At 42.9% G+C, this 24,837-nt stretch overlaps 2 protein-coding genes and 1 pseudogene across 8 annotated transcripts in view; 1 reads left to right on the top strand and 2 right to left on the bottom strand.

Moving 5' to 3' along the window:
- RC3H1 (ring finger and CCCH-type domains 1) overlaps positions 1 to 2,423 on the bottom strand; it is a 66,496-nt gene extending 64,073 nt beyond the window's left edge. For all 7 annotated transcript variants that reach the window (XR_004973384.1, XM_036344369.1, XM_036344372.1 and 4 more), the window contains exon 1: positions 2,287 to 2,423. The gene's annotated coding sequence lies outside the window, so the exon portion shown is untranslated. The remainder of the gene's footprint in view (positions 1 to 2,286) is intronic.
- On the top strand, positions 1,607 to 17,859 carry LOC118673290 (atherin-like). The gene is made up of 4 exons (XM_036343900.1): positions 1,607 to 1,801; positions 2,128 to 2,899; positions 16,081 to 16,168; positions 17,476 to 17,859. Exons 1-4 carry the CDS (start codon positions 1,607 to 1,609, stop codon positions 17,498 to 17,500), a joined length of 1,080 nt encoding a protein of 359 aa, XP_036199793.1. The 3' UTR covers positions 17,501 to 17,859.
- Positions 17,860 to 21,314: 3,455 nt separating this feature from the next.
- LOC118673286 lies at positions 21,315 to 21,802 on the bottom strand (annotated as a pseudogene).
- Between the last annotated feature and the right edge of the window lie 3,035 nt (positions 21,803 to 24,837).

Genomic DNA, 24,837 nt, shown 5'->3' with positions numbered 1-24,837 from the left:
AACTACTTAAAATGTACAAAGCTCTTAAGTTAATAAAATTGTTGTAATAGGTTTAGCAGCACAGACAAATGTAAGAATCACTGAAACATACTTTCCTTGTATCGTGTACTGACCTATCAAAATTCAGCATAAAAAAAAAAATCATGGATTTGAGCACTTAAAAGTGTCCTTTCTAAAACTTAGTCTCAGGAAATTCACATTAGCAAGAGCCATGTGAAAGTTGTTCTTTCCCCATCACTTAAAAAGTAAAAAAAATCCACAAGTTACTTATGCTACACATAAAATGAAAGTCATTCATATTCACCCACTATACTTCAATCCCAAACAAGATAGTTCAACCTCCAGGTTTATCCAATTGCTAGTCTATTTACTGTCAACTCTTAGACAAGAACTAAGGGCTGACTAGTAAGGGCAGCTCATTAAACTTCATATACAGTAACCTGAAAATGCTTTGAATTATAACAGACATGGACAACAATTCTAATTAGCAATTTACCCTAAAGATATTACCAAGAAAATGCAAATCTGATTCTTGGGCTATGGTCCCAAAACTTCTTAGGACGATACTAACTGGCATGTTCGCTGCACAGATCAACCTTCCTTTTACAAATACCAACTAGATGAGCCACACAATTTAGTCTTAAAGAGAGGAAAGCGGCCGAAACCGGTTTGGCTCAGTGGATAGAGCGTCGGCCTGCGGACTGAAAGGTCCCAGGTTCGATTCCGGTCAAGGGCATGTACCTGGGTTGCGGGCACATCCCCAGTAGGAGATGTGCAGGAGGCAGCTGATCGGTGTTTCTCTCTCATCGATGTTTCTGACTCTCTGTCTCTCTCCCTTCCTCTCTGTAAAAAATCAATAAAATATATTTAAAAAAAAAAAAGAGTGGAAAGCAATCTTCTTAGATGCATTGCAAACAACTTTAATATAATAATGTCTGCACCCTTAGGTAGAAAATGTAATAGAAATAACCTGAATCATTTGCCCCCCTCACTTGGAAATGGATGTGGTAGGTGCCTTTAAAAATTAAGTTTAAGAGAAGTAGTAGTTACCTGTGGAAGTCTCAGACACCACTACCATGGGACAAATATAACGAATACCTGTTTCTTGATAAGCTTAAACAGCAAAACAGAACAGTTGTTTCCAGTTTTTGAAAAATTACAATAACGTTTTTGGAATCTTATAAAATATGCTTTAGAAACCAAACGTCAAGCTCAGAGGAAAGGGTTGGTCTTGAATAATTTTAGGAGTTACTGAAAGACAAAATTAGAACATGAGACAGGACACAAGAAGTTCTAGCCTGCGGACCAACCACTCTGCCTCCTGAAGGAAGGAGTGCTCGCTCCATCGGGTCCATTTCACGCCAGTGGCTGTTGCTTCTTAGGCGGCACATTAATAATGCACAACGGTTCGGTTCTTGCGAAGAAAAGTTCTTTCTATTCAAACATTACAATTCGTCTTTGCGTCGCCGGCAAGCGGCTTTGTTTCCAGTGTCAGGGACTATTCTGGGACGTCAAGAGTTACATCCCGAGCGCTCCCAAAGCGCCCTGTTCCACTTGCACCGGGACGTGGGCGTCGCCGATGTTAAGCGATAACTGATCCCTGGAGATGCGTAAAGGGGAGCGCCGGGCTCCAGACCTCCATCCCTGTCCATCCTGCCAGCTAACCATCACCTTCCACCGTGCACACTTTTTGGTGCTGCACTTACATTTTTTTAAAAAGACACCTGCATCTACGATTTCCCTCTCTCGCCACCAGGAAGAAAGACGACTATCTGGATCGATCTCTACGGAAAGAGACGCTGTAAACCCCCCTGGGCCGGGGAAGGGAGCAGATCCGAGGAGCAGGGAGGCAGAGGCGGCGCCTGTTTACAGACGCCTTCACCTCCCCCACCCCGCAGACTGGGGGCGGGGGGGGGGGGTCCAGCAGCGTTTCCCGGGCGCTGTCCCCTCCCAGCCCGGCCTCGCAGTCTCGGAGCAGCTGGGCAGCCGGCTGGCCCCCTCCCTCCGGCCGCAGCCTCGCTCGCCCTCCCCAGGTCCCGAGCAGCGTCCGCACCTCCCACGGCCTACCCGCCCCGCAGGCCCTCCAGGCGGCTGGCCGAGGCCTAGAGGCCGCTGGCCACGAACTAGTCCCCGGCCGCCGGCGGGGCCCGAGGCCGGCCGGGCGGGAGGACGCGGCCCAGGAGCAGAGGACGGGCGGGGACAACCCCTTCCTCGCCGCCGCTGCCCATTGTTCCCGACCGAGCCCGGGCCGCCCCGCTAGCTCCCCGGGCCGCCGCCGCCGCTCACCGCGCTGGTCCGAGCAGAAGCTCCTCTCAGCTCCGAGTCCCGGCGGCCGTCGCCACCGCCGCGGCAGCCACCGCCACCGCCGCCGCCGCCGCCGCCACCGTCGACTCCGACTCTGTCCCAGGCCGCCGGGCCCCGGCCGCCGCCACCGCCAGTGCCGCCTGCGGCCCCCCACCTGCTGCTGCGGAGGCCGCTTGGGCAGCAGGGGCCATCTTGTTGGTCGGCCTCCTCTTCCTCCTCCTCCTCCTCCTCCTCCTCCGCCCGGTCGCTCTAGTCTTCGTCCCCTTCCTCTTCCTCAGGCTCCCGCGCCCGCCCCGGAGACTGGGCGGGGACCAGGGCGAGGCCCCACCTTCCGGGGCGGGGCGAGCGGAGGGCGTGGCAGACGGGGCGGGGCTAGCGAAGGGCGGAGTCAGCGGAGGCGGGGCGGGGCGGGCGCGGGCGCGGGAGGGTCGCTCTGAGTCACGGTCCGCCGACGCCACGCCCGACGGAGAGGCCGGCGACGCGCACCGCCCGGAGCCCGAGCGCACCGCGCCGGAGCGGAAGAACTGCTCCCGGGTTCGCCCGGCCCGGCCCCCAGCGCCTCCGCGCCCAGCCAGCAGGTGGCCCGACGGCGAAGGTGAATTGGAAAATTCCCGACGTTGCCCTCCCGTCCCGCACTACCTCTACCCGCGTGGCTTTCGCAGCCCTTGCCCCTCCATTCTTGTTGCTTTGCCACGGGTCGCCTCACCCGCCCCAGAAGCATTTGTTCTTACTTCATTTTACCCAGATTCTCTATCACAACAGCTTTGCCCCAGCCACCGCTCGCAAGTCCCCAAAGAGTTCGGCCTCGCAACAGGGCGAAGCGGCCCAAAGGCCTGCACACTTGCTGCCCCAGAAGGTGTCCCCAGGCCCCTGGGAAGGGAAGAGCTCTCTGGGGGGGGGGGGGGGGGGGGGGGGGGCAAGGGGCACAGAGCGGGGACAGGAAAAGATTCGGCCCCTGGAATGGCTCCCGGACCTGAGAGCCAACCTCGAGAAGGCTGAAAGTTTCTTCTCCCTTATGGAGAAGGAGCCATGCTGCTTCCGGGTAATGGGAGACCCCTGCAAGGCCATTCAGTTTAGCCAGATCCTAGCTTTTAAGAAGTGAGAGAAATGGATTGCTTTTCATACGATGCAGATCTAATTTCAAAATAAATGGTTTTATTAGAATAGAGAAGCGAGATCGTCCTCAAATAAGCACCCAGTTAATAGTTCTCTGCACTGTCATCCCCATTTCTGTGTTGTGGTGTGTGTGTGTGTGTGTGTGTGTGTGTGTGTGCGCGCGTGCGTGCGTGTGTGTGTGTGTGTGTGTGTGTGTGTGTGTGTGTGTTTGCCCCAGATCTTGGCTAAGAGCGCAGAGATGTTGCTTTCCCATCCTTTCTTCACTGCCTGCATCACCAATACCAAGGAAAGTCCTGTGCTATATTTAGAGACGCTTCTGCCCTTAAGGTGATAAAATCCAGTCACTATGACAGATAGTGTTTTTATATTTTCTGTAAATAGTACATCACACACCTTCCTTAACTCTGAGCAGGGGAGAGTTCTTTTTAATTGCTACCACCCTCCTGCTACTGGGATTTCAGCTTCTTTTTAGAAGCCCCACTGATGTTTTCCTATTGATTGGAAATGACTGCCTTTGAAGTGAACTAAATCTGTAACCTTGTCTTCAACCTACTAATTAGTAGCCCCAGTCCTACAAAGAGCAAATTTCCAGCTACCACAGAGGGATTAGGCTAGCCTGTGCTAACCTAAAGGCTATCTCCCACCTCAAACAGCCAGGCCTCAGTCCCCTGCTAGGAAAAACATTAATCTGCTCCTGCTTTTCCCCCTCCTCTCTTCTTTTCACTACTAGGGAACCTTCCACAACAGAAGGTTTGAGCGGCTGTTGCTAGGCAAACATACCAACTTAATTTGTTTAGGGGAAGCCAGTAACTTCCATTACAACCAAGCAACCTATTAATTCTTTGACCTATTAATAGTTGTACCTAGGTTGGTAAAGCCCCTTCAAGGTTCCCTTAAAAAAATAGAATTTTTAACTTAAATGTATTTCACCAATATTTCAGTTAAAAATAAGTTTAAAATGAAGAGGCTCCCCCCAAATTCACTTTAGTGGTATAATTAAACATTTGGCAGAAAAAGGGGAAGAGCAGCTTTGAAGTGTTTACAATAAAAACTAATCTACAAGAAGTCATTTTTATGCTTTAAATTCCCTGATTAGGCTAAACATTTAAGATATAGAGAATGATTTCTCCCTTCAGATTGAGCCTATTTACTAGTAGAATAAAGATAATATGGTTATGCAGTGAGAAAAAAAAAAGGATTTTATTCCCAAATTAACTCTGTAAGGATTTTAGCTAGTGAATTAAGCTCCTTTTTCCTGATTTTACTGTTTAAAAGTTTTTGCTATGTTATTGTTATGTAATAGTAACATTTTTCAGGGGGTTGAGACTTAATACAAATAAGATTAAATCTGATATTATGTTGAAATTTGAATTATATATATTTAATCTTCTAAACTCCTAAAATTGTTTTAATCCAGTGAAATTTTTATTAATACAATGAAACTGTGTTTGAGAAGTACCTTGAGCTAAGATAACAGATTAAGAATGAATTACTAAAAAAGAAAAAAAAAAAAAAAAAGAATGAATTACTAGCCCTAGCTGGTTTGGCTCAGTGGATAGAGCGTGAGCCTGTGGACTAAAGGGTCCCAGGTTCGATTCCAGTCAAGGGTACATACCTGGGCTGCAGGCTCGGGCCCCAATAGAGGGTATGCAGGAGGCAGCCAGTCAATGATTCGCTCTCATCACTGATGTTTCTATCTCTGTCCCTTTCCCTTCCTCTCTGAAATCAAAAATAATAATAATAAAAAAAGAATGAATTACTAAAGACAAACAGGTTAAAAGTTTTATATTATTTGTACAGACAGTCCTTTTGTGGTTATGTTGCCAGCTCCCATTTATTTATTTAAAAAAAAGTTCTGTCATTTTGATGTATGTACATATGTGCTTTATGTTTTTTATTATTTACCACAAGTGAAGGTCAGGAATTGTTATCTTTCTTTTAATTTTTTTTTTACTGTTTCACTTCATTACTGCTGTGTATGTGCTCCATGTGAGTGACGTAGGTGCTTATGTAGGTGGGTTACGGCGAAAATCGCATTACATCGCACCATAGGAATGGGTCTCTGAGTAATCTGAGGATCTACTGTACTCAGAAATCACTATATTGTAGCTTTAACACAATTTAAATAATTTAGTTTTATTTTATATTTTCTAATTTAACTAGAGACCCGGTGCATGAAAATTCACCGGCTTGCCCCCTCTCACGGTCCGGGAGCCCTCAGGGGCAGGAGGCGACACCCCTATCACACCTCTGCTGCTGCCACTGCTGGCAGCGCAAGCCTTGGCCGGCCCTGGTTACCTGAGCCCTGGGTGGCTGGGCAGCTGCCATCCAAGGCTTGCCTGCGCCTCGGGCTGGCCTTGGGCAGCTGGGGGCTGAGGGGACTGGGGGACTCTGGAGGCAGGCACCCTGGTGGGGCTGAGGGGAGTGGGTGCTGCCATCTTTGGTTGTGTTTGCTGCCATCTTTGAAGGCGGGACAGTCAATTAGAATCTTCCCTTCTTATTGGCTGTGGGTGCCGCCATCTTTTGAGGGCAGGACAGTCAATTAGCATATCCCCTCCTTATTGGCTGTGGGCACTGCCATATTTGTGATGGTGTGAGGGTCAATTAGCATATTCCCTCTTTATTAGATAGGATTCTGATATAGAATACCTAGAAATTTTATTGATTTCAGAGAGGAAGGGAGAGGGAGAGAGAGAGAAAAACATCAATGATGAGAGAGACTCATTGATTGGCTGCCTCCTGCACACCCCGCACTGGGGATCAAGCCTGCAACCCAGGCATGTGCCCTTGACTGGAATCGAACCTGGGAACCCTTCAGTCCATAGGCTGACGCTCTATCCACTGAGCCAAACCAGCTAGGGCTAAAAAATATATTTATATTGATTTCAGAGAGGAAAGGAGAGGGAGAGAGAGATAGAAACATTGATGTGAGAGACAATATCAATTGGTTGCCTTCTGTACATGCCCCAACCAGGTAACGAACCCTCAACCTAGGCGTGTGCCCTGACTAGGAATTGAATCCACAACCTTTCGGTATATGGGAGGATGCTCCAACCAACTGAGCCACCTGGCCATGGCAATGGTCAGCATTTTTTGGTAAATGCAGGTAATAAATATTTTAGACTTTACAGGCCAAGAGATCTCTGTCACAACTACTCAACTCTGCCACTGCAGCAGAAAAGCAACCATAGACTGTAAACAAATGAGCACAACTGTGTTTTATTAAACTTTATTTACAAAAACAGGGAAAAAGAGATAGTGGGCTGGATTTGGCCCCCCAGACTGTTATTTGCCCACCCTGTCTTATATGAAGAGAGATTATATTTGCTATAGCCAGGGAAAGTATTTTATTATTATTATGTTCAACAGCAGCATTAAAAGCTTTACATGTAATGACCAATGTTTGCTATTAAACACAATTAATTAAACAGACAGGGCTCCTGCCTTCCAAGGAATTACTAATCTAAAACAACAACAGCACAGACATAATATTTATAAGTATTCCTGAATGAGTAATTGCCATATAAACAGATGACTCTACAGGGCTAAATATGGAACTGAATTCAGAGGTGGGCAGATTTTCCCAATGCTATTGATTTACAAATATCAGATAAGGTGTTTTTTTTAAAAAAAAAAAAAAAAAAAAGCACAAGGGCTCATTCAGGAGCCAAAGAGAACAATGCCCCAGGCTAGCTCCTCCTTTTCAGCAAGAGGCTTTAAGAGAGCATTTTTCAAAAGGATCCCTCTCCCAATTGTAATTTCTTTGATAAGATACATTATTGTCAGATTTATCCTATGAGGTTAGGGGCTGTGTTATGGTTGCAATTTAAAAAAAAATTTTTTTTATTGGTTTCAGAGAGGAAGGGAGAGGAAGAGGGAGAGATAGAAACACCAATGATGAGAGAGAATCATTGATCGGCTGCCTCCCGCACACCCCCTACTGGGGACTGAGCCGAAACCCAGGCTTGTGCCCCTGATCGGAGTCAAACCTGGGACCCCTCAGTTCGCAGGCCGACACTCTATCCACTGAGCCAAACCAGCCAGGAGCTATGGTTGCAATTTAGTGACACCTGTGCCCATCTCCTTTATTTAACCTGCATCAAAGAAAAATGTTTCCCTTTCTCAACAGGAATACGAGTAAACTTAGAAGAAAAGTTAGTAGGGCAATTTGTTCATGTGCTCGTGTATGTATGCGTATGGTTAAATGATCAAGTGATTGGTAATTCAGTAACCTATTGCCTCCAATTACAGAAATGATGCAATAGTTGCTGTTGGATAGGGCAAGATTCCCTTATAACTCCTCATGTTCCTGAAAGATGGACGTGTATAATGAATATTTGTAATATTTTGGCTGCCCAATAGCTTAGCTTCTCCTCCTTAAACTGTTTGGGAATTTTCAGTTTGAGAATTTTTGTGGGTGGCAGGATATCTTCTACTATAGCGGCCAGAAAGTCCAGCTACTCACCTTCTGCCCTCTGCCCTGCCCCCACAGTGATCCTAGGGTGAGGGGAAGTGACCTAAACTTCTGGGTAAACTGCATGTTCTTACTTGAGTCTTTTAATCTGGACTGAGTTACACGGGAGTACGTAGAATTCATCCCACTAGCATCGGTGATATCCACAGTGTGGTGGGACAATGGCAGCAATCCCTAGGGTGGTGTCCAGCATTCACTGGCAATAGCAGTGGTACACTTACCAGGCCATTTCAGGACAGATTTTAGCTGTGGTTCTGGCTATCAAATCTACCTTCAGTTCCCTTTTTTACCATTAAACTGTGAGCCACTCAATGTTCTTCCAGAAAATTCCCTTTCTGCGTAAGTTAGCCACTGAGATAGTTTAACTTATGAAGGGAAGGGTGCAGAAATCCAGGGAAGGCAGAAATAATCCACTTTCCCATTTCTCATATAGTTGCCCTTCACTCAGTTTAATGGAGTTATCCATGTTTTTTCTTTCTTTGGGCCCTGATATGACCCTAGTCATTAGATTCTCAAAACTTAAGAGTACATCGGTGTTCATTTCACTTAAACTGAAGTGAAGGTATCCTAAGGTAGGTTTCCTTTTGTTAACTAAGTTCATTGATTATACCCAAATAATAAGCACTCCTCTCAAAGTTTTACTCATTCTGCTAAGAATGTTTAGTGTCTGCATTAAAAACAAATACACAGATTTCTCAAGGGGAAAAGTTCCATATAAATCTCTGTTTAGCTAAAAATCATTACAAATGCAAAGTGCTTTTTTTTTCTTTTCTTGAGTTCCTTTTGCTAACAAGGATCTTCCTAATCAAGGGTTTCATTTGGGGCAATCAAAGCCCTCCTTGCTAAAATTACATGGAAAAGGGATTCTTTTTAAAATTTTTGCAGGAGTATTTCAATGACCATAATTGAAGTGTTCATTTATAGATCTTTTCTGCAAATTTGTAACCTTGTTTCTGCAACATCTAATTCAGCCTCAGATGTTCTCAACTAATGATATTCACAGCGAATGGAACAAAATTAATTTGCATTTTCTTTATTACAATCACAATAAATATTTAATAACCTGTTATGTGCCCGTCACTATGTTGTGGTGTATTGGAGACAGGGCAAAAGTGCATGAGAAGTTTGCAAGGATATGAAGCAATTTGTTCTCTCATGTGATGTTAGTGAGAGTGTGAAATGCTTTGGAAAGAAATCAAAACATCGATGAGCTAGCCACCCAACTTGTGGGTATTCGAAAGAACTGAAGCAGGATCTTGAAGATATACTTGCACACCCATGTTCATTGTAGCATTGTTTATAATAGACAAGAGGTGGAAATAACCCAAATGTTTATCTACTGTGACTGGATAAAGAAAATGTAGTATACACACGCAATGGAATTATTATTCAACATCAAAAAAGGAAGTCCTATCATATGCTGGGACATAAATGAATCTTGAGGACATTATGCTAAGTGAAATAAGCCAGTCACAAAAGGAAAAATACTGTATGATTCCACTTACATGAGGTATCTGGAGTAATCAGATTCATGGAAATAGAGTAGAGTGGAGGTTGCCAATGAGGGGAGAGGGGAAATTTGGGAGATGTTTATCAGGTATAAAATTTCAGTTTTTCCAAATGAAAACGTTCTAGAGTCTGTTACACAACAATATAAACATAGTCAACACCACTGAACTGAACACTTAAAAATAGTTAAGATGGTAAAATTGTTTTTTACCATAATTTTAAAAATTAATTAAAAATGGATACTATTATAGAAGGACTCAAAAATCCTATCTATGTGAGGGAGTTTCTTTTTTTTTAATTAAAATTTATTGGGGTGACATTGGTTCACAAAACCGTACCAATTTCAAGTGTACAACTCAGCAAAACATCATTTACACACTGCATCGTGTGCCCATCACTCAAAGCAAAGTCTCTTTCTCATTTATCCCCCCTTTGCACACCTCCACCTCTTCCCATCCCCCTTTCCCTCTGGCTGTCACCACGCTGTTGTCTGTGTCTATGTGATACATATAAAAATTTCTTAATCCCTTCACCTTCTTTCATCCAACTTCACAACCCTACTTACCTCTGCTATCTGTCATTCTGTTCCATGTATCCATGCCTCTGGTTCTATTTTGTTTATTTTATTCATTACATTCCACATATAAGTGAGGTCATATGGTATTTATCTTTCTCTGACGGGCTTTTTTCACTTAGCATAAAAATCTCCACGTTCATCCATGCTGTCACAGAGGTAAGATTTCCTTCTTTTTTACATCTGAGTAGTATTCCATTGTGTAAATGTACCACAGCTTTTTTATCCACTCATCTTGGGCATATACCCACACTTGTGGCTTCGAAAATTGGGATCTTGATTAATAACCCCACCAAAAACACATGGAACCAGAATTAGAGAACTACACAGATAAATCTATGCTAAGTGCCTTTTGAAACATATGCTGATCACACTTTGCTTTTTAGGGAAGATGCATTACAAATCATTTTGAGATAATGCAATAAATGATAACAAAAAAGTAACAATAGCAATCAATATTAATTGAGTGCTTACTGTCATCAGGCATTGTTCTAAATGTACTGACTTACTTAATTCTTTTGTTGTTGTTGTTAATCCTCACCTGAGGATATTTTCCCATTGATTTTTAGAGAGAATGGAAGGGAGAGAGAGAGAGAGAGAGAAACATCAATGTGAGAGAGACACATCAATTGGTTGTCCCCCTCCCCTGCATGTGCCCTGACCAGGACTGGGGATCAAGCCTGCAACCGAGGTACGTGCCTTTGACCAGAATCGAACCCAGGACCTTTCAGTTCACAGGCTGATGCTCTATCCACTGAGCCAAACTGGCTAGAGTGACTCATTTAATTCTTACACAGACTTATAAATAGGTATTATTTTCATTATCTCCATTTTTTAAATGAGAAAAGAGAAAAATCAAGTTGCTTGTCCCGAGGTCACTCATCAAAAAAGTAGTAGAGCTGGGAATTGAGTCTTAGGCTGTGCTGACAGAGTAGGAGGGAAAAACCCACCCAATATATTTGGATATGAGAAAACATATTTTCAAGTACACTCAGTGGAAAATTTGGAATAAAACAAAAAGATCAATTTGGTTTTTAACTTTAATAAAATGTTGAAAACTCAGAAATGTTTGGTGAAGGTTGGAGTGAATTTTTAAAGAATTCCATCAGTGTTCAAAATCATCCAAGGAATATATTAGATAACAATGTATTTCAATCTCCTAGGAGAATATCCATGAAAAAGCACACCTTGCATCTCCTTGGGTATTAACTAAGAGCTTACTTGTGTTACAAACAGCTTTACCCACTGAAGGATTGAAGACAGTCTCTCTGTACATCTGAGAGCAAGCATCAAGCCAACCTTTAATTAAGTCAGAAGCTCTGGTTCAAAAGGAGATGGAGCGGTTTTTGTTGTTGTTGTTTGTTTTTTAAAATAATCCTCACCCTAGGATATTTTTTCTATTGATCTTTTTGTTTTTATTTTATTTGTTTAATACATTTTTATTGATTTCAGAGAGGAAGGGAGAGGGAGAGAGAGATAGAAACATCAATGATGACAGAGAATCATCGATTGGCTGCCTTGATTGGAATCGAATCTGGGACCCTTTAGTCTGCAGGCCAACACTCTATCCACTGAGCCAAACCAGCTAGGGTCCATTGATTTTTAGAGAGAGTGGAAGGGAGGAAAGGAAGGCAGAGAGAGAAACATTGATGTAAGAGAGACACATCGATAGGTTGCCTCCTGTACACACCCCCACCGGGGCTGGGATAGGGCCGGCAGCCCAGGTACATGCCCTTGACTGGGAATCCAACCCGGACCTTTCGGTGCCTCAGGCTGACGCTCCAACCACTGAGCCAAACCAGCCAGAGCTGATGGAGCATTTCTTGAGATCCAGTAATGTCTCTGGAGACCTTTCTTCTCTTGGGTTTATGGGCTAGTGAGTCCCTGTCTTCCTCTCTTCTTCACAGGTGCCACCGCCCCATCTATGTTTCTCCTTACAAGGCTGAGAAAACGACCAACTTCAGTGACCTCAGGAAAAAGCCCAGGGCCCTTTTGTTTTTAAGGAATTACTGTCAATTGCTATGGGAAACAAATATGTGGTCAAAAGAAACTGACAAAAATGGGGAAGTAGCAATATGCACAAGTTTTCAGTAAGTTCTTTAAATGATTCCTCATACTTTACCGAAATGAGTTAGCAGATTGCAGCTAAACTAATTTTATCATAGTCCTACCTGGAACTTGCCTTTCACATGATAATTATTTATTGAGGACTTATAAATAGATTGCATGACATTATGGCTGTGTATTTGTGCCTTATGAGTTTGGTCAGTGTGAATTGTCTTTAAGATACTCCTTATCTTTTTTTTTTTTTTCAATCCTCACCCAAGGAGAGAAAGAGAGGGAGTTAGGGGCAAGAGAGAGAGAGAGAGGGAGAGAGAGAGAGAGAGAGAGAGAGAGAGAGAGAGGGAGAGAGAGAGAAAGAGAGAGAGAAACATTGGTATGAGAGAGAAACATTGGTGTGAGAGAGAAACATTGGTGTGAGAGAGAAACAACGATCTGTTGTCCCCCATATACACCCCCCACTGGGGACTGAACCTAGAAAATAGGTATGTGCCCTGAGACTGGGAATCAAGCCCATGACCCTTCAGTATATGGGCCGAAGCTCCAACCAACTGTGCCACAATAGCCAGGACTCCTTATCTTTAAATAATTGAGAAAATCCAGTTTATAAAAAAAAAGCTCCTTGAAACCTGTATGATCCTATTAATCAATGTCACCCCAATACATTTAATTAAAAAATAAAAATAAAAGCTGAGGAACAGTGGCGATTCTTCCAAGTCTTCTGCCAAAGAGGGCCTGTCAGAGCAGAGCTCCTAAACCACATTCCCGACTCATTCCCCCAGACTGTTACACAGCCCTGCCTGTTCTACCCTGATTTTGGCTGCACCAGAGGAGCCATAAAGTGCCATGGTCAAGAGAATAGACTTTAGAGCTAGGCTGCCTCAGTTTGAAGCATGACTCTCTTATTTATAAAGTCACCTAGAGCAAGCAGCCAATCTTTCTATGCCTAAGTTTCCTCAGATGAAGTAAGACCAGGGATCCTGGAAAACTAGGAAGTTTGTTAGTGAGGATAGAATTGTAGCAAGGGAAGTCAAAGACTTGGCGGGTCAGTTTCCTTTAGGCTCTGGATGTGGCCGATGAAACATTCTTCTCCTGTTATGCCAGAGGACACAACCTGATGGTTCTCTCCAGATCTGATGTCTGTCTCCATGGGTCAGGGGCTGGATGGACATGTCTGGTATTTGCCTTGGTGGCTATCTATATGTTAGAAAATAAAAATCTTACCCACATTCATGCAGCAGAGGTGGAATATAAGTAGCAGAGGTGGCAGTCTCATTCAGCTCTGATTCCAAAGCCAGTGAGCCTCACAGGACCCACCCTCCTGGTTTAAAAGAGAGACAACAGCAGAGCACAGTCGGGATCAGACAATGAGGGGAACATTTCCTGTGCTCCTGGGAAGTGCTTCACTCTGACATGCAAAATGTGTATCCAGAGCAGTCCTTGCCCTCAAGGAGGTTACAGACTCCTCATGTAGGTAAGAGTGACAAACATGGAAGTCCGTGGTACAAACTAGGTGGTCAGATACTAAAAAGGCCAGAAAAGAGAAAGATTACTGTGAGCTGGCATAGTCGGGGAAGGCTTTAAAGTTGATCAGAAACTTTAAGAGTGGGCTAAGTTGATATTGATAGAGGGGAAGGATAGTACATCCCCGTGGTTTAAAGATTATGAAGGAGAGGATCACTCCCAAGGAGAACAACATGACTGAATCAAGGTCCTGCAGGACAGGCAGAGTGGGGGCCTGATGATAACAGGCCTTCACAGCAGGAAGATCGTTTAGATAGGATGAGTTTGGTATACAGGGTGAGAATGTTTAGGAAGGCCAGCCAGGTGGCAACTGACTGCAGTAATCCAGATCTGAGATGCTGAGGTATCCATCAGAGGTGAAGTAGGTGAGAATGAATAGGAGGAACTGATATTTAGGAGGGAATATTATTAGGTCTTCATTTTCAAGAGCAGTGAAATAGAAGGATAGGTTCAAAATAATTCTTAGGCTTCTCCTCTGTCCACTGATGTTTACTCAGTTTCTCCCCCTTCCCTCCCTTCTCTTCCTTTGAACTGTCTTCCCCCAACCACATGTAAAACTAATAAGAAGTAACATAAGATCAAGTTTTTGTGATAAGCTCTTCTTGATGAGTTTATAATTGTTTATCTCAATGGGAAAAGTATGTCAAGAAACAAGGATCTTTAGTCTTGCTTTTAGGCTATCTCCTTTGAACTCTCTCTCTCTCTCTCTCTCTCTCTCTCTCTCTCTCTCTCTCTCTCTCTCTCTCTCTCTCTCTCTCTCTCTTCCTTTTGATATTTAGGTATCCAAAAGGCTATACTTGCTTAGTCTACAACAATTTCCTTCTTTTGTTAGTTACATGTTCACCTGAAAAATCTCGAGTTTCATTCTGTTCTTCCAAATAGTGTTTGATTCTTCTGCAAACACTAATAAAAATAACTTGAAGTTACTACTGGACCTTTCATTCAAAAAGATTGCAATATTCTTTTACACTGTGTACGGATGTTATTATATTATGAAGATACATTGCATTTCCTTAGTGCCTTTTATCTGAGGATCATAAGTACACAGCAAACGCTAATTAATTCTTACAACAACCTTATGAACTATAATTTTTATGTGTATATAGTAGATGAATCACTCCAAAAGACCAGCAAAACACAGCCTTTGTGGGAGAGTAGGCTTGGCACAACTTCATGTATAAACAACCCAGTCAAATAGTTTAGAGCAGGAAAGGCAACATCGTATTTTGTTTAACTAAAACCACCAATGGAATTTCAGTAAGAGAATATTATCCAAATAATGACTTATCTAGGTTTCCACCAACAACACTTGGGTTTTGCAATAAACACCCCCAGAAAAAAAGAAGGAAGTGTTCAAACCTATTAATAACTACACCCTCAATCTCATTGTCTCTCCCAAATAAAGTGCTTAGGCAACAAAACAGTCCTAGTTATTAAAAGTGTGCTATGGGGTGACTCATCAACACTTTGCTTCCTGCTTAGATTTTCTTTTTTTTTTTTTAAATATATTTTATTGATTTTTTACAGAGAGGAAGGGAGAGAGATAGACAGTTAGAAATATTGATGAGAGAGAAACATCGATCAGCTGCCTCCTGCACATCTCCTACTGGGGATATGCCTGCAACCCAGGTACATGCCCTTGACCGGAATCGAACCTGGGACCTTTCAGTCCGCAGGCCGACGCTCTATCCACTGAGCCAAACCGGTTTCGGCACCTGCTTAGATTTTCATGAGGGTCTCTCCTTGAGGTGTATAAGTCTTCATTATTTTCAGGTAGGCTGCTCTTTATCATAAAAACAAAAATGGACTTTATAATGGAAAATATTTACAAGAAAATGGACTCTATTTTTCTAAGTTGGCCTAGGGAACAATAGAGGATCTATACCAACAAATGCTTTCTTTGCTCAGGAAAATGGATTTAACACCTTTTCTTTTATTGGGAGCTTACCTTTATTCTAGCTTTTTCATATAGAAATTTTCAAATGTATACAAAAGTAGACAGAAGGATATAATAAAGACCCTATGTACCCATCACTTAACTCAGTTATCACCTTGGCTCCTCTTTTTTGAAAACAATACATTTTTATTGAATTCAGAGAAGAAGGGAGAGGGAGAGAGAGATATAGAAACATCAAATGAAAATCGTACACCTATGGATGAGGACAGTGGGGAGGGTAAGGGCAGAGGGTGGGGTGGGAACCAGGTGGAGGGGCGCTATGGGGGAAAAAAAGAGGAACAACTGTAATAATCTCAACAATAAAGATTTAATTAAAAAAAAAAAAGAAAGAAAGAAACATCAAATGATGAGAGAGAATCATTGATTGGCTGCTTCCGATTGAGCCTGTAACCTGGGCATGTGCCCTGACCGGGAATCAAACCTGACCTCCTGGATCATAGGTCAATGCTCAACCACTGAGCCACACCAGCTGGGGCCTGTTTTGTTTTTAATGGTGTCATATAATCTCTTATCTCTTGAAAGTTTTAGAGTTTACTTTTGTTTTTTTGTTTTTGGTTGTAGAGGTGAGCCAGCTGGGCTGCATGGGCTCAGGAAACAAGTTCAGAAGCAAAAGAAGAGCCATTGGAGTTTATGCGAGAGAAAGACAAAGGTATGGAGCCTGGGGGAAGGCCAAAGGGGAAGGGAAAGGTGCCTTTGGTGTGCTCCTGAGAGGGAAAGTGAGCCTGAAAGCTTTAGAGTTTTAAAAAGAGTTTTCTTCCTATATTATCTCTGTTTTCTCTGGGTCCCTTTGTTCTGTTCCTCAGGTTTAGGATGATTGGACAGGAACCAGACAGTTGAGTGGAGGCCACACACTATGTATTTTCCCCAGGGCTATTCTGCAGAATCAGTTACTACTTCGTCTGATTGCAGGTTTTCAAAAGCTTGTTGAAATTTCTTATCTGCTGCTCTTTCTTCTCCCATTCTCTTCATTTTTGGAGGGTTAAGAGGTGGTCTTAGGCAGGAGTGTAGATACATTCATTCATATGATCAATCTGCCATCTTCAACCAGACTCTATTGAGAAATGTAAAATCTCTCAAAAATATAATTTGTAGATTATTTGATAATTGTCATTAACAGGAATAGCAAGATTTATAGAAATAGTCTTTAAATCTCATTTTTAAGTTTTCTATATGAAACTATTATTAGCTCAGTTGGGCAGAGCATAGCAAAATAATGACAAGGTCATGAGTTTGATGTCCATCAAGGTCAGCTAGCCTTTTTTAATTTCAAAGACTCCATCTTCTCCCCTAAACTCACAGAAAAAGTCCAGAATGTTGTTTTGGGTAGCTATAAAAGGCAAGAAATAATCCAGCTTTCATTTTCCTGCTGCAACATGCTGCCACGGGAAGTTAAAGGAACAAAAACCACTGGGAAGTTAAAGGGAAATGGTGAGAAGAGTACAGACTTATCACTATAAACCAATTCACTTCTGGTGGGGGAAAAAATCAACCCATACTCCTTAGGTTTTTTCCTCAGAGGAAGACTTGTGGAGAAAATTTTATTGAGGAGTCCTCCCAGGGACAACACCTGAAGGGTGTGAGGGCAGTGGGAAAAGTTGATCTTTGATGCAGCGATACCAGAGGCCTCAGCTGTTCCACAAAAAAGTCTGGAGCTGGGGGTTCCTTCAAAATTATCCCACTTTAAGGCAAGAGGCCAGACTTTTATAACCTCACATTGACCACTTATTGGATGAGAACTATGCCCAGGAAGGGAGCGTGACATTCTGAGGACATGTCTTCGGTGAAGTGGCTCTCATCAGATGGACAACAATTTCTAGAGAGTTTTGAGGTTGGAACCAGCAGGCAATGTCCCTGGCAGTGGGGGTAGCAGACCAAGGCATTGAATATGCTATACAACCTACTGCCCCTGGCAAGTTCAAGAGCTGAAATATTGCTTCTTTCTTCCACATCTCCTAGATCCTTAGGGAGAGAAGAAAATTAGAAGTTTGATGGCAGAAGTGCAATTGTGTTTGGAGTGAGATGGAACAAAGGATCGGTCCAGTCCATAAAGCAAATAATTAGCTTCCAACAGACAGAATAATGGAATGACCTCTCCAGGGTTTGAGTTTTTTATTTCTGTCATTTTTGCATCTTGTGCATTTGAGTATATTTACTTTGGTTAAAAATCATGCTTGGTTTTAAATATAAAACCAAAGTTGCCATGTGTAGGTTTGTGGTGCAAAATTTTGGAAAAGCTCAAAGACAATACTTTCAGGAGAAAGAAAACACTCAGAATGTATTTCAAGTTCAGTTAACAAAGCACAGAAAAGTAATAGTAAAAAATTATCACATTTTTCACTATTTATATGTCTAGATCTCTCTCTCTCTCTCTCATAATATACTAGGGGACCAGTGCACGAATTCATGCACCTTGAAAGCAACTGTGGGCCTCGAAGCTGTGGTCGGCACAGGGGCAGGTCTTGGCCCATCCTCCATGCCTCTACCTGACCCCTCCCACTGTGGCCCCTGGTCCCGTCTGCCAGTAGCCCTGCTCCCACCACTGCTGCTCCCATGCGTTGAAGACACCAGTCCCACTTGCATCTGCTGAAGGCACAAAGTGATTGGGGCCGGCGCCAGCAGGGGTGCGAGCGGTGGCTGCCATCCCCGATCACCCCTCAGGAGCAGGGGGAGGTGGAAAAGCCCTGAGGGGTGATCAGGGCTGGCACCTGGCACCGGCAGTGGGTGTGAGCGCCAGGTGGGACTGTGGTGCACGGGAGCAAAGAATTTTCAGTAACCACCAGAGGTTTGTCCCGATGACAGTGACTGGTGCCCTGCCTTGGTCTGGTGCCCCCACTCACCTGCTCCACCATCCTGCCACGGCTGATGCCCGCCATGTTCTGTGCTCTGCAACCTGCTGCCGATGCCTACCATGTTCGCGTGCGCCCAATGGAGGTCAGCGCACATCATAGCGACCAGTTGTTTAGTTGTTCAGTTGTTCTGCCATTTGGTCTATTTGCATATTAGGGAGATATATATATATATATATATATATATATATATATATATATATATATATATATATTAGAGGTCTGGTGCATGAAAATTCATGCACTGGAGGGGGGTGTCCCTCCGCCCAGCCTGCCCCCTCTCACAGTCCAGGAGCTCTCAGGGGTGGGAGGCAACCCGGCGATCAGAGGAAGGCAATGCCCCATCACACCTCTGCTGCTGCCACTGCCGGCAGCACAAGCCTTGGCCGGCCCTGGTTACCTGAGCTTCAGGTGACCCTGGGTGGCTGGGCAGCGGCCATCCGAGGTTTGCTTGTGCCTCGGGCTGGCCTGCCCCAGTGGGGCTGAGGGGACTGGGCACTGCCATCTTGTGACTATGGGTGCTGCCATCTTTGAGGGTGGGGCAGTCAATTAGCATATTTCCCCCTCTTGGCTGTGGGTGCCGCCATCTTTGTGATGGCATGAGGGTCAATTAGCATATTCCCTCTTTATTAGATAGGATTATTTAAATATTTATAGCACTGATATATGGTACTACCTATACTTCAGGCTCTAAAATTGTATTTTGTTGTTGTCTCTTAAAAATATTTTGAGGAAAATAGGACATCAGCTAAAGTACTCCCATTTCCAGCCTTCCTTCCCTACCACCACTGCCACCTCTCTCTTCCCTTCTCCCCGGTGAGGGTTTATGTGCATTATTTTATCTCTAATAGTTACATTTTACTCCTTGGAAAAGGCAGAGACATTTAATAACATCTTTTGATTCAGTTCATTGATGCTAAAAAGTCAGAAATTCAATATTTTTTTAAGCAAAGATATATCAAAATCATTCAAGACAAATAGCTAAATGAAACAATAGTTTCAAATTTTAATTCTGTTCCCTCAAGCTTCAAATCTGTGGGCAGCAGAAGGTAAAGGAAAAGAGGGGAACTTCGCAGCCTAAAAACCTCTTTCATATTGTTGGGAAACTGAAGAACATTAGTCAACTAACCCACAACTTTAAAAGAGGCTGGGAACCAGTTTTTGTTAGGTAGCATCCTAATGGGTTCAACAGGACAAGATGTATTGTGAAGACAAGTGCTGGCTGAGTCACGGGTAGCAAACAACTGAGCCTGGATTCCGACAGGCAGCTGGAGTCAGCGTGGTCACGTGGTAAATGAGAACAAAGCCGTTTGGTTTACCTGTGTCACAATAAAGGCTGGAGGGATGGCTTCAGCATCATCGCAAAGGATCTTCAGGAAACTGGAAGTTATGCTCATCTGGTTCCTGCCTTTATGTCAACAAGGGCTCCATTGCCCATAAAATCTTAAAGCTATGAAATTCAAAAGGTACTTCAGGATATACCATGGAAAACAAGTCTTCCTTCCTCCCTTGTTCGCCAGCCCTCTCATTCCCTTACCAGAGACCGAAGTTTCCAGTTTCTGATGCATTTGCTTCTAAGATATTCTCAAGTGTAGGTTTTGAAAATCTTTACTTTGTTTCTATTTTTGCTGCCACTACCCACTGTCACTTAGAATCAATATAATAACTTTGAAAATAAATTTGGTCTTCTGAGTTTGTAGTAAAACTCTGCTGGCTCAGAATGTGTCCCCACCAATAAGTAGTACATGACTGTAATGTTGTAAGTCAATTACACCTCAATTTAAAAAATACAGAGAAAGCAGTAATGGAGGAACAGGTAAACAACAACAACAAAACATTTTTTAGAAGAGAATTGACATTATCAGAGACCTTCCTGTGTCACCACAGTGACTTTTTTGGGTCCTGCTTGGTTTTAGCCCTCATCAGGGACATTTGCAAATGCTTCTCCTAGTACTTTGACTACAGTCATGTCACTGTCCTTCCATGGACCGTGTCTGGCTTCTCTCTGTACAAACCTTAAGACACTACTCATTTTTTGTCACATCCCCCCCAAAACAAATCTACTTCACACGATACTGAGAAGGAAAGAAGAAGGTGAAGAATGTCACATAATTTTAAATTCCTAATGGGACATTTTTGAACCCTTCCCAAAATACTACCAGCTACAGGGTCTCTCATTCTCTTCTAACCCTTCATATACCCTCCTCTTAGAGTAATTTAGAGTAACTTCTCTAACTTATAATTGTCAATCTTCCCATAGAGTTTTGAAGCCTAGCCTCTCTAAGTGGGTTTAGCAAAGCAAGTCTGGCCCTGGGAAAGGATTCTCTTGTTCCCCTGCCCCTAATCATCTTATTTCTATTATTACATTCCCAATTCTCTTTTTTTTCCAGGGCAAATCTCTCTTATGAACTCTGGTTCTCTATACTTAGTTGCTACCTGCCTTCTCTGCCTGGATGTCTCATAGGCACTTTATTTTATCATGTCTCAAATCAAATTTGCATTCTTTATTTTCTTTCAAATTCTGTTCCTCCTTTGTATCTTTTATTTCAAAAATGGTACCACCATCCACCCAGGTACTCTAAGGCAGAAACCAGGAACCATCCTTGACCCTTCTCTCCCTTCTCACACCTTCCACACTGGTAAGCATTTTGAGGAGGAGCAACATCTCCCAAATTTTACTTCTATACTCTTGGTGTTTACCTACTATTTGGTGAATTAATTAAAGTGCTTGATAAGAGCTTTTTCATTGAAAGAGTTAAAAGAACTCATTGTGCTAAGTTTCTGGATTTGTAATGCAAAAACCAGATTTATTTAAAAAATGCAAAAACTTATTTGTACACACAACGATGAAGGAAAGCAGTCTTCTGTCAAATGGAGAACACTGAGATTTTTAAGTAGCTGATTTGGGACCTACTACAATGGGTGGACTTGCTTTGTTGCCTTCAGATGTTAGGTCCCTTTACCTGACACTTCAGCAGGCTTTTAAAATGTGTCTTCTGCTGGGCCTGCTTTTCTAATCCCCTATGATATACAAGCTGGTGCTCCAGTCAGCCTGTGTTCCTCTTCTGTTTATCCAACTACTTTTCTGGGAAGCGTGAGAGATTGGTTTCACTGTTGGCAGAAGCCACAGTCTTCAGGTCTAACAGGAGCTTGTTTAACTTGTTCTCCAAACTCCAGAGCAGACTCTAGAGCTTGTATGCCAGCTCCCCAGTTATTTATATCAAGCCTGTTAATCACTGGAAGGCAGGTTTTACCTCCACGTTTTCTTAGAGGTCTTAGGAACTGTTTGACATGTTCCCTTTGCAAAAAGAGGTGTCTTCATTGTAATAACAGGCCGTAGATAAAGAAGCATCACTGACACGCAGCTCATAAGATGCCACGTGATTAATAGCAACCCTACAATCTTCAGAGATGAGGCCCTGGACCTGGGATGCCATCTCAGCTTTGGGGAAAACTAACAGTGCTATTTTTTCTAACAGCTTGACTTTTTATACAGTACTTTAATATACCTTACATATTTACAACACTTTGCAACACATTTTCACATTCATAAACAGAGGAGAAGGAGAAATTATACTATTTTAGAGGTATGGAAATGGAGATTAAGTAATTTGCCACCAGGCCATATGATTAGCAAAAGACGATGGGTAGGAGTAGGCAGGGGGAAGTGATCTCAGATTCAAGCCCTTTGCCTTTTGACCCAAGGCTTATTCTAATACTCTAAACCAGCGGTTCTCAACCTGTGAGTCGCGACCCCTTTGGGGGGTCAAACGACCCTTTCACAGGGGTCGCCTAAGACCATCAGAAAACACATATATAATTACATATTGTTTTTGTGATTAATCACTATGCTTTAATTATGTTCAATTTGTAACAATGAAATTGGGGGTCACCACAACATAAGGAACTGTATTAAAGGGTCGCGGCATTAGGAAGGTTGAGAACCACTGCTCTAAACCATCTTTTTCATAAGTGCATTTCCTAATAGAGAATTGCAAATAAGTAATGGAAATTATTTTATGAATAGAATCGCACAAAAAAATCTGTAATTATGCAAGCATCTAGAATATTGAACCTAGTGATCTCCCCAATATTAATACATCAAACCTTTTTATTTTTTGATTTAAGGCTTGTTTCATTTTTGGAACACTTGATATGTTTTTTAAAATCACGCCGAAACCGGTTTGGCTCAGTGGATAGAGCGTCGGCCTGCGGACTGAAGGGTCCTGGGTTCGATTCCGGTCAAGGGCATGTACCTTGGTTGCGGGCATATCCCCAGTGGGAGATGTGCAGGAGGCAGCTGATCGATGTTTCTCTCTCATCGATGTTTCTAACTCTCTATCCCTCTCCCTTCCTCTCTGTAAAAAATCAATAAAATATATTAAAAAAAATAAAATAAAATAAAATCATGACTACGTAGTTCTGAAAGATGCTCCTATTAACTATTTTGATAACTTGAAGTTCGAAACTATCTTGATCACCTAGTGCCCTCTACTGAATATGCTATAGTATTACAAGTAATTTCTTCTAAAACAGTATTGAATGGTCTCAGGATAGCGAGTGGCCTTGGATTTTGTAGTGATTCTTTTAGCACATTCTTTGTTGTTAAGTACAGGGTGGAACAAAAGTAGGTTTACAGTTGTGACTTTATTCTTGTATAATTTTTCATACAAACATCTGTAGACCTACTTTTATCCCACCCTGTATGAAAAATATATGCTGTCAGTATCTAGCTCAGTGACCATATCAGAGATCACTCAATACATGCTTGGTGAATTATTTTCCATGTACTCTGCTTTATTCTAGTAGTGTTCATGTGACAATCTACTGTGGCATTCTTCCAGCCTCTGACTGTGGGATGTCCCAGGACAGAGTCTTTGGCTGCTGCTCAATCTGCACTCTCCTTCAGAGGATTAATCTACTCTTATGCTTTACATCTGATATCTGATGACCCTCAAACTGCTGTCTGTAATCCTATCTTCTCCCCTAAATCGTCATCCTTTATTTTCAGAATGAAAGACATTTCTACTTGTCTAATCCACAAGGTTCTATGTCCCTGATGGATGTGTTCTTACTTTAATCATTAAGACTGCTAAACTAACAAAGCCCAAAAGTCATGGGGACAGGAAATAAATACTTTGCGTAAGGACCATTTGGTCAAACTGTGGGAGGCATAACCCTCATTTCCACTCCTTTGTTCCCCAAGAAGAGAACGTATTACCTTATATTAGTCAAAGGCTTAGAGCATTTACCTCACCCTGGAGGACCACACCCCAACTTCACACCTTAATACTGAATGGTTCCAAGAGCTGGCAATGTAACTGAGTTTTTATTTATTAATTATAATTTTTTTATGTTTTTAAAATTGATTTTTAGAGAGAGAGGAAGGGAGAGGGAAAGAGAGAAAGAAACATCAATGGGAAAGTCAACATCGATCCAGTCCGAAATTTGGCCATCTACTCTGGGAATTGACTGGGAATTGAACCAGTGACCTCTTAGTGAATGGGTCAACACTCAACCACTGGGCAACACCAGCCAGGCTTGTAATTTTTAAAATTATTCTTACCCAAGGATATTTTTTTCCATTGATTTTTAGAGAGAGTGGAAGGGAGGGAGGGAGGGAGGGAGGAGGAGGAAGAGGAGGAGGAGGAGGAGGAGGAGGAGGAGGAGGAGAGAGAGAGAGAGAGAGAGAGAGAGAGAGAGAGAGAGAGAGAGAGAGAAGCATCATTGTGAGAGAAACACATTGATTGATTGCCTCCCACATGCACCCTGTTGGGGGTAGAACCTGCCACCCAGGTACGTGCCCTTGACCAGGAATTGAACTCTCGACTCTTTGGTGCACAGACCGATGCTCTAACCACTGAACACACTAGCCAGGGCGTAACTGAGTTTTTAGTGGCCATGTCACTGTTCTCTAAGATCAGCACTAATTGCTGCTGGGTGATGTGATGCGAGATAGTTATTTTGGCTGAAGCTATATTGCATGGGAAATTCATATCATATAGGATGCTTCCAGTTGACTCCAAGACACTGACAGTCAGACCTAGACCCTCTAGGCAGGAGATTGGAAGATCCTTCTCTGGGGTTTGGACCAGTCCACAAAGAAAGCAAAAGATACCAATTCAGGATTTCCTCAACAAATGACCCAACCATATCATTTCACACTAAAACTCAGAGTTGACATATGCTCAAATCTTTAGATCAGCTTTTAGTGTCCTACTCTTAAATATGAGCAACCAAATAATTAAGTATCAGAAAGTTGAAAAAATCCTATGAAAGAAAGAGAAAAACCAAAATGCAAGAAAGGAAATTTGAGGAAAATTGGAGAAATCCCCAGTGGGGGACATGCAGGAGGAGCCCAATGGGGGACATGTACGAGGAGCTGATAATTCTCTCATCACTGATGTTTCTTTTTTCTTTTTTTTTTTTTTTAATATATTTTATTGATTTTTTACAGAGAGGAAGGGAGAGA

This window comes from Myotis myotis, unplaced genomic scaffold (assembly GCF_014108235.1).
Source record: "Myotis myotis isolate mMyoMyo1 unplaced genomic scaffold, mMyoMyo1.p scaffold_m19_p_18, whole genome shotgun sequence".
Lineage (NCBI taxonomy): Eukaryota > Metazoa > Chordata > Mammalia > Chiroptera > Vespertilionidae > Myotis > Myotis myotis.
This window is presented reverse-complemented; position numbering and strand designations above follow the sequence as displayed.

Bases quoted from the DNA above. Each gene is read 5' to 3' on its own strand.
- LOC118673290 (XM_036343900.1), top strand. From the start codon at position 1,607: ATGCGTAAAGGGGAGCGCCGGGCTCCAGACCTCCATCCCTGTCCATCC. The intron at 2,900-16,080 runs GTGAATTGGAAA...TTTTGGTTGTAG, and splicing joins CAGGTGGCCCGACGGCGAAG to AGGTGAGCCAGCTGGGCTGC. The intron at 16,169-17,475 runs GTATGGAGCCTG...CACATCTCCTAG, and splicing joins TATGCGAGAGAAAGACAAAG to ATCCTTAGGGAGAGAAGAAA.